The 9,534-nt window shown below is 46.4% G+C and overlaps 1 protein-coding gene across 2 annotated transcripts; it reads left to right on the forward strand.

The window, feature by feature from the left end:
- Window positions 1-846: 846 nt before the first annotated feature.
- On the forward strand, window positions 847-8,986 carry trmo (tRNA methyltransferase O). Of its 2 annotated transcripts, none has more exons than XM_047045439.1 (9): window positions 847-1,164; window positions 1,869-1,959; window positions 2,956-3,725; window positions 4,017-4,882; window positions 4,981-5,126; window positions 6,212-6,386; window positions 6,545-6,702; window positions 7,603-8,274; window positions 8,600-8,986. In XM_047045439.1, the coding sequence occupies exons 4-9, from the start codon at window positions 4,770-4,772 to the stop codon at window positions 8,839-8,841; spliced, it is 1,506 nt and encodes a 501-aa protein (XP_046901395.1). In that variant the 5' UTR covers window positions 847-1,164; window positions 1,869-1,959; window positions 2,956-3,725; window positions 4,017-4,769; the 3' UTR covers window positions 8,842-8,986. The 2 variants fall into 2 exon arrangements, with proteins under 2 accessions (XP_046901395.1, XP_046901394.1); XM_047045438.1 differs by having other exon boundaries at window positions 1,869-1,947.
- The last annotated feature ends 548 nt before the right edge of the window (window positions 8,987-9,534 follow it).

The following is a 9,534-nucleotide window of genomic DNA, read 5'->3' on the forward strand; positions in this document are numbered from 1 at the left end:
CAGAGAGAGGGAGATAAGAGGCGTCTGCTGTGGGCTGGCTTCCTGGAGAAGCAGAGTCCCTCGTGAGAGGCTAGGGGGGAGGGGGGCCACTCCGGCCCTCTTTTCCCGCCTCTTTTGAAAACAAAATGAGTCAGTGTTGCTGGAGAGCCTTCTCCTCTCTCTCTCCTCTGTGAGAAGAGAAGAGAGAAGAGAGACAGAAGGGAGAAAGAAGATAAGAAAGAACGAGGGGAATGGAAATAGATGTCTCTCGGATTAGATTAGTGTTCAGTATCAACTGGATTCTCAAGCTTGTGTGTTTAGGGAAAGAAGAGAAAGAAAGAAGCAGGAAAAGAGAGAGAAACATTGATGTAATGTTGTTTAGTTTGAGGGGTGGGGGTTTGTCTTGAGTGAGCGAGACAGAACCTGTTATGGTTTCAGGGATGCAGCTCTGTATGGTAACTACACAGCTATGTAGACACTGTCACACTGACGTGAAAGAGAGAGAGAGATGGAGAGGGGGCGAGAGAGACACAGACTGTGACAGATGATCAGTCTCATTACAAGGGTCAGCACCGGTAGCTAAACTCACTGTTGCATGTGCTGTCTGTCTGGTTACAGTTTGAACCTTCTCACAGGCAGATAGAAGCACACACACACACACTAACACACACACACACTAGCAGGCATACACACTGCAGGTTGTTTTATACCTGCGGTCTCTCTCTCTGTCTCTCTCTCTCTGTCTCCATCTCTCTATTTCTCTGTCTCTGTCTCTCTCTGTCTCCATCTCTCTCTCTGTGTCTCCGTCTCCATGTCTCTCCCTCCTAATCTCTCTGTCTCTGTCTCTCTCTGTCTCCATCTCTCTCTCTGTGTCTCCCTCTCCATGTCTCTCCCTCCTAATCTCTCTGTCCCTGTCTCTCTCTCACACACACCATCTGTGCCAGAAACATGCCCTGTTTTCTGCCAGTATTGTGCCAACCCCTCCACCTTTGCAAATACGATAAGGGCAGAGCTGCAAGAACTCTCCCTGCTCTGCTAATGGTTAACCAGATAATGCCTTTAGAGGGGCGGGAACAAAACACTTTTTAGCACTTTTTTATAATCTGAACTCAATTTGAAGAAGACGCTAAATGGAGGAGTCAACCCAGAAACAGTTCGAAAACGAAGATCCTGATGAAAAGGAAGGTAAGCATCTTTAAAACTTTAGCTGTGTTTTTGGGGGTAAAGAATCATGTACATTACTTACACGCAACCATTTTTCTAGTTGTTGTTTTTATTGAGAGAATTTGTTTCTCATTCAACTGAATTCTGACACAACAAAATATTTCTAACACTGTCTGTGTTAAAAAGTGTTCTAACACAATGTTCTACGGTGTCTGTAGAAGTGTTCTGGAGAAAGACTATATGGAGAGACACAGTAGTACTTTAGTTGTTGTTATTTAATTTCCCTCCAAGAACTGTTTCTCAGGAGATCTAATGATGTTTAACAGAGCCACTCCGATATGCATATCCTCACAACCGTGTACTGATCAGTTTCAGTGTGTATTTCTTTGTACATAATGGATCTAAGTGAGTGTTTAGTGTAATATCTGTAAAGGCCTTGAATTCAGTGGTCCTCCAGACCGGGAAGCGAGGCACGCCAGGTGGTGTGTGCTGTTTTCAGAACCGTGCCAAACACAGTCAGGCTGCAGTGCCAAGCTGTTGGGGTGCACTTGATTTATTTTACCATGGAAAGCAGGACCAATAGTGTCAACCCCAAACTGCAAACCGTGAAATAAATCAAACACACATGATTTTTTACGTGCATGTATTTTATCTTACTGGCCTCTGTGTGTGGGTGTATGTGTATATGTGTGTGTGTATAATGTGTGTGTTTGTGTGTTTTGCAGGTGGGATCCGGCGTAGACTGAGAGACAGAGATCTCCTGAGGAAGAGGAGGGTCGAGGCAGAGCAGAAAGCTACTAACCAGTGGGTTTATTGGTAAATCTGTACATCCCAAAGTTGTAGTCTGAGCTTGACTTCTGACAGGGAACGATGACTGAAAGGGTTTAGAGTTTTTTTTAATTTTCAATCTTTTTTAACTTTTTTATCAAAGCCTTTTTTCCAAAATATTGTTCCAACCTTTCGATCTTTTTTCACACACAGTGAGAGGAGAAAAGACGCGAGGAAGTAGAACAAAGAAGCGTAAAACAGAGTAAAGTACAGCAGGGTACAGTAGACTAGAGTACAGTACAGTAGAATTTTCATCAAGTTCTCATCAATGATGCAAACTTTTTTTCAAAAATATTTTTACAACCTTTCGTAACATTTTTTTCACACAAAGTGTAAGGAGAGGACAGGAGGGAGAGAAATCATGCCACCAAATACAAACTTAAGTAACTAACCTGGCTTTAAAATGTAAAAAGTGGAAAATACAAATATTTGTAAAACAAAAATGCAAGTAGTGAAAGTAAAAAGTTGTCTGAAAATGTATTGTAAAATGTATTGTGAAAAATCTACTTAAGTACAGGAACGAAGTGTTTGTACTTCGTTACTTTCCACCTCTGAGATGACTGTTTACTGTCGTAATCTGAGTGTCTTCATTCCTCAAGTACCACCTGATGGAGGGATGTTCATGCTGCCACGTCTGATTTTGCCCTAGTTTTCTACAGATTTAAGATAAAAAAGATGCCGGAGATAGTTTCAACTGTAGTCTATATTCTCAGATCGTTGGCTTTTTTTTTTATTAACTCTGAATTGTGGCACACACAAGTCACAGAGAACTTGTTTGGTATCGGTCCAGTCTGGCTTTTCATCAGTTGTCCTAATTCACACTCACTACCCAGCCAGAGGAAACCAAAGGTCAGGATAGGTGTTTCCAAAAGCTGCCTGCAGTGAGTCGAGTCAGGGACTTTGCCCCATCAAATTCTCATGGTCACACCAGCCTGTACTGACCTAAAGGAGTATTATAACGATAACGTGTGTGTTGGCTTCCAGGATGGAGAGCAGGAAGAAGAGAGCGAGAGGGGAGGACCAGGGCGGCTCAGGGAAGCGAGGGAGACCAAAGAAGGCCGAGGCGTTACCTGGGCTCCTGGCCGCTGAGGAGGAACTGGGACCCTTACCGGACCCGCAACCGGAAGCTCTTCCTGCTGTCGTGGAACCCTTGGGTGTGTCCATGACAACCAGCATGTCATCGCTACCCACCCTCCCTCCTGAGAAGCCCACTCGCCCAGGGCCACAGCCAGCACAGGTCCCCAGACCCCCGGCCCCCCTACCTGTCTCTAGCCCTGCCCAGGGCCCACCTAAACCTACCCCATACAGCTCTCTGCCCATGCCAAGCCCAGCCCCAGCCCTTCTACCTGTCATTGTTCCTTCCCTGGCCCCTGACTCTGCCTCTATCCTCGCCCCTGTCCAAGCCTCTACCTCCACCCCTGCCCCTGTGCTTGCCCCAGCGTCTACCGTCACCCCAGCCTCTGCCCTCACCTCTGTCTTTACCCCCACCCTTGCCCCGGATTCTGCTTCTTCCCCTGCCCTGGCCCCTAGTTTTGTCATGACCCCTGCCCCTGCCTCTCCACCTGCCTCTCCTCCTGCCCCTGCCTCTCCTCCTGCCCCTGCCTCTCCTCCTGCCCCTGCCCCCGTCCCCAGCCCTGGGGAGACCCTGTACTCAGAGCCTCCAGAGGGTGACAGGCTGGCACCGGTCCTGCTGGAGGAGCTGGGCCCAGACGAGAAGCAAGACCTCTCTCCATCACCAGACCACCCTGGTCAAGGTATGCTCTCCCGACCTCACACACACAGTGGCTCCCAGGTCTTAAGGCCTTCCCTAGGGCTCCACCTTCAGCCTGTTGCCATGTAAACTCACTCACCCATGTACACTCACAAACGGATCACAGCAGAGAAAAATACAAATGAACTCAATACTCAATGGCTCCTACATCAAACATCATGCCTGGTTCAGGCACTGAGGGCTCTGATGCAGATGTAAATGTTGTTTATCATTGCTGCTGCTAGCTTACGCCACAAACGACCTGACTTGCTCTCTGGCCTGTGTGTTCATCTAGGACTGCAGGAGGAGGCCTCGTCCGTCGAGGCACCGGAGCAGAACGCATCTTTCTCACGGCTCACGTACTCCTCTTCTGCACCCCGATATGAATATTTCCCCGGAAGTTTTTTCTGAACAACAAACCCAGATTTGGTCTTTTGAAACCATGAATATAACTTTAGGTTACTATGACTTCAAGCCTGTTCTGCCAGACTCATTAAGAAGATGAAGGTAGATGAGTAAAAATACAAATACATTTTTTGTGGGGGGTTTTCAGCCTAAGAACAAAGAGGAGAAATGGATGGAAACAATAGGGTGAATGTAATGCAATGTGCTTTCATAAAACTCGCAATATAGGGCTGAATTGAAAAAACCCCCATTCTGCTGTATTTTTTTTGCTTTATGTTACAGAAGTGTATCATCTATGATTAGTTATAGGGCAGATTTCTAGTAAAGTTTTAATAAAATAAGATGTGTTATTAACTTTGTATAGATACATTGTTTATGTGCACCATAATACAATCTCTTTTGATTTTGATAAACAGCCTGGCTTTTCATTTGTTGCCTACAAAGGACAGGCTTGCTCAATACTGCCCTCTGCTGCAATTTCTGGAATGGTAAATTACAAGCAGGAGTTAGAAACTGGTCGTCCAACAAATAAAATTGAGTCATGTACTTCCGTGAATTTGCACACGTGTTACGGTTGGTCCTTGGATAAACAACTATCCGTTACACTGTCATCTTTGTTCTATTACCTATTTTAAAATAACGTATGTTATCAGTCTCGACAAGCAAGATGTCTCATACGTGCTGCTATTGTCGCGAACATCTCAACAAACTTAACGAGCAAGTGTCTGTCATGCGAAAAGAAATCAATAATCTTCGGTAAGACTCAATAAGATATATATTTTTTTCGATATACGCACTCATACGCGTGCGAGAGGTTTTTATATTCGACGTTATTAACGATATTCTGATATTAGGCAGGGTTTGGATTCCGCCGTCCGAGCCCATCGGAAACACATGGTATCTCTCCGGTCTGCCCTGTCAGATGTTGGCCAGGTCGGTTTTCAGACCAGAGAGCCAACATCACGTAAAGTGGAGCCGACACACCTTGCGTTAGAACGAGGTACTGAACCGGAGTTATAAAGTTACCGATACACAAAACCTAAATTATGGTTAGCTATTGTTGCTTTGAAAGGCATTTTACCCCCCCCCCCCCCCGTGTGGGTAGAATTACCCACACACATTTTTCTTCTCCAAAAGATTGTCAAATGTTTAATGTATTCTGTTCCAAAAATAGGTTTGCATCATCGATGAGTAGGCCTACTTGAAGACTCTACTCTACTCTATTTCAGGCTTTTATGTTCTCCTGTCCTCTCTCTTCTTCTCCTCTCTCCTCCTCTCCCCGCTCCTCCTCTCTCATGTCCCCTCTCCTCCCCTCTCTTTTCCTTGTGTGTGTGAGAAAAAAAAGTTTCAAAAGGTTTACACATTTCTTTCGAAAAAAATGTATAGACTTTTGGGGGGAAAAGTTTGCAAAAATGCAAAAGAAAAAAACATGGCCATACATGAGGGAGATGTTCGATGTTGACCTCAGCAAATGTGCAGTGTCTATGGTGTGTTTTGGCATTTGGTGTGAGGTCTAGTTACATGCGTGACACTAAAACAGGTGTAGTAATTGCTACTTTTTACTTAAGCAGTTTTTCCCCTACCATTATATTAGGGGCGTCCCGCCCCCCTCCAATGGTACCCCCGCGCCCCCCCCACCCCCCCGGAAGGTCAAGTTAATTTTGTATTTCTGTTTATTTTTTAAGGTTAGCTTTCCTATAAAACAGGTCTATAGCTTGCTGTTTTATTAAACAAACTAAATGGTCTTATGTTATTTATCTTATCTGCATGATGGCATGTAATTTCTGTCTCTACATAGTCGGGCGACCATGTCTTTACGCCCCTGCCCCCCTGTAAACCTTGGTGAAACACTGCCAGGGGAAACACTGCTATGGGAAACACTGCCAGGGGAAACACTGCTTGAGTATGTCAGAGCACACACTTCTCGACTTTAACTTGAGTGGAAAGGTGTAGTCAGTACTTCAACTTTGACCAGAGTCCTTTTAAACATGAGTATCTTCTACTTGAGTGAAGGATGTGTGTACTTTTGACTTTTGCCATGTCTGTCCATGACACACTGAACCGAGTCCTTGTGTGCCGTGACAGGGACCATCCAGACAGTCCCTATCGGCTACATCAGCTCCTGTTTCTCCCTGAAGAGCGGTACACCCAGGCAGCCCACCCTCTGCGGAGCGTCCAGGGCCACGCTTCAGGTCCAGCAGAGTCTCTTTTCCAACCCCGAGCACTCCCTGGTTGGCCTGGAGCAATTCTCCCATGTGTGGTAAGATGCTAATTAGCCATCGCCGCTGATGTAAACATAAATCAACTGATGGCAGGGGCTAGACATTTTCACCTGGGGTGACAGGAAGTAGTTGAGGGGGGGCATGGAGGGAGGGTGTGACCCTATGCCACCATACATACACATGCATGTTTTCCCAGGGTCATCTTCCTGTTCCACAAGAACGGCCAGCTGAGCTGCAAGGCTAAAGTGAAACCTCCGCGGTTGAACGGCCAGAGGGTCGGGGTGTACTCTACCCGGAGCCCCCACCGCCCCAACGCCTTGGGCCTCTCCCTGGCCCGGCTGGACAGGGTCTGTGGTGGGTCTGTGGAGGGTCTGTGGAGGGTCTGTGGAGGGTCTGTGGTGGGTCTGTGGAGGGTCTGTGGAGGGTCTGTGGTGGGTCTGTGGTGGGTCTGTGGTGGGTCTGTGGAGGGTCTGTGGAGGGTCTGTGGAGGGTCTGTGGTGGGTCTGTGGAGGGTCTGTGGTGGGTCTGTGGAGGGTCTGTGGTGAGCAGCCCCAGAAAGTGTTCATTTAGATGCTTTTAACCAACGCCTTGATCCCATCCTAGAGTTGCAGAAGCTTCCGGTTGTATTGAGAGTTAGAGAACATACTGTATAGGCTGTATGAAGAATGAATGGATATCCTTGTGTAGGCCTATAGATATACACTGTATGCCTATTGCATCAGTTGAAGCTCTAGACCATTTCAACTGGGGGTCCAAGCTGGGCCAGTTGGACTGTTAGAGGGGCCAGTTACATGAAACATTATTGTTGTTATATAACTATATATTTTAGCCCCCTCAAACTGCCCCTGTGTGGTATGAGAGAGTGTCATCAAAACTGGCTTGACTTGCTTTGGGTCCTTTGTGATGAGATTCACACTGTTGCTTACTGTTGCTGGAGTGTGACAGATGCAGAATGTGACTGAACTGCTTCTATACTGCTTGAGGAACGTCTACATCGTGTGAATGTTTGGTTGTATAATGTCACAGCAGTTAAACCCTACACAGGTAGACAGTCGTTCAGAAAACAAACGTTTCGCATAGTAGCCTATCATTTTTACACACAATTTGCTGGCACACTAACGACAAACAAATCAGACATGATACTACCTTGACGCCACTTTTCAACTACTCAGTTCCTTGCTTGGACAAGCTACAGATGTTTTCCCACTGTGGCATAAGGTCTTAGTTTAAGTGAATCTAATTCTCTGTCCTCAGGTGACATTCTCCACCTGTCTGAGATCGACATGATTGATGGGACTCCAGTTCTGGACATCAAACCCTACATCCCAGACTATGACTCCCCACACAGCAGAACCTACCCAGACGAGGCGCTCGGTGTGTCGTCGGATCAGGCAACCGATGCAGTCACCGTAACTACAGAAACAGGAAGTGTTACTTCTTCTATGGTGGCTGGGTCAGGATGTCCTTCATCTGTGGTTTGTGAGTTGGACTCTGATTGGAGAGGAAGTGGGCCGAACCCGGACCCTAGAAAACTCCTGTCAAAAGACGAATCTAAGGGTCATACTTTAAGTGGAAATTATCCATCTAACTTCTCTGCTGCAAGCTCAGAACGGGCTCTATCTGCCTCCCATCCCAGCATCCTCAGTGCTGTCCTGGAGGACCTTAAAGCTTATGTCACCCAGGGAGATGCTGCTCTCTCCCTAGGGAGCTCCATAGGAAAGTCCCAGGCTTCAGACAGGCCTACGGCCAAGCCAGTAGAAGCTATGGAGGATGGTGGTGAGCCCTGCTATGGGGAGGAGGCCTACAGCACCATCGCAGGCTGGATTAGAGAGCCTCCCGTGGCCAGTCTGGAGGTGCGCTTCACCGCGCACACGGAAAAGGAGCTGGCACACTTTCTGCCTCCAGAAATAGCAGGTCTAAACACAGGTGATTATACTTTTAAATGGTCTTTTGCTACTTCATTTCTCTTTATACATTCTTACACTTGTAGGTCTTCAATTCCTCCATCTCTGGTGCCACCAGAGAGTCGGGTTACATTTGTTTACCACTGGATGGCGATATTGTTATGCATACATTTTAGCCCAGCATCTTTCGAGACCTTGGATACCATAATCCCCATACCTACTATAATAATGTGATTCTATTTATTTATTTTATCTATATACTGGTCAGAGTGTTTTTATTTATATAGATTCTAAAGGTCCTTATAGATGTGTTCTCATGTTATCCTCCTGCTGGATGTTCTCTGCAGAACCTCAGAGATGCGGGCGTCCCAGGTTCCGGTTCCTGCGTGGTCCAGAAGAGGCCAGGGAAGCCATCAGGAGCATTTTATCTGCTGACCCCCGGTCGGTTTACCGGAGGACTCGCTGTGAAGACCGTCTGTTCTTCTTCACCCTCGACACGGCCCACGTCACCTGCTGGTTCGGACCGGGCTTTGCTGAGGTGCTTAGGGTCCGGCCCGTAGGACCACTACACAGAACCGGACCTGAGTGACGACTTCTGGACCCAGTTAAGAAGTTCAGGATTGTGAAAACCTTTTGGGTTTGTTTTTGTTGCAGAGAGACATTCTGTTCTGTTCTAACATTCTCTTAAAACTCCCTTGCCTATTCTCTCGAACTAAATAAATGCTGAAATTGATGCTGAAATGTCCCTCCCTATTTTTTGGGTGCCTGAAAATGGCTGTATTTACCTTAGTAACCTCCAATTATATTTACTTCCAACAACAGATAGGGCCATGTTGGAGCGCTTCACAACCCAACCAATCGTCCCTGCTTACTCTCCTGTTAGAGTTCTGTGTGTTGAAGGCGTGTCCAGACAGCACTAGTGTTCCAGCCACACAGTAACAAGAAGGCCTGGGTTTTAATCTTCACACTCAAACTCTAGTTTCTTTTCACTCTTCATTTGCTAAATTTTTTGTCATCCTATGAACTATCACAGTGAGTAACTCCAATCTCGGATATAGAAAGCCAATGATTTGTATTGTTTAAGTAACTTAATTGCGTTTTATCCTGACTGACAGCAAACGGTGATTAGTCAACTCTCTCATTGTTGGATGAAGCTGTGCTTTTCATTGCCTAGATTTACAACGTGAAACACTCCCCTAACCAATAGCAACAGCAAATCACTCTCCAGAACGTGCTTTGTACTGTGTGTGTGTTTAGAAGGAGAGACAGAGAGGGAACAGCA

Source organism: Hypomesus transpacificus, chromosome 22, assembly GCF_021917145.1.
Source record: "Hypomesus transpacificus isolate Combined female chromosome 22, fHypTra1, whole genome shotgun sequence".
In the NCBI taxonomy this organism is placed as follows: Eukaryota; Metazoa; Chordata; class Actinopteri; order Osmeriformes; family Osmeridae; genus Hypomesus; species Hypomesus transpacificus.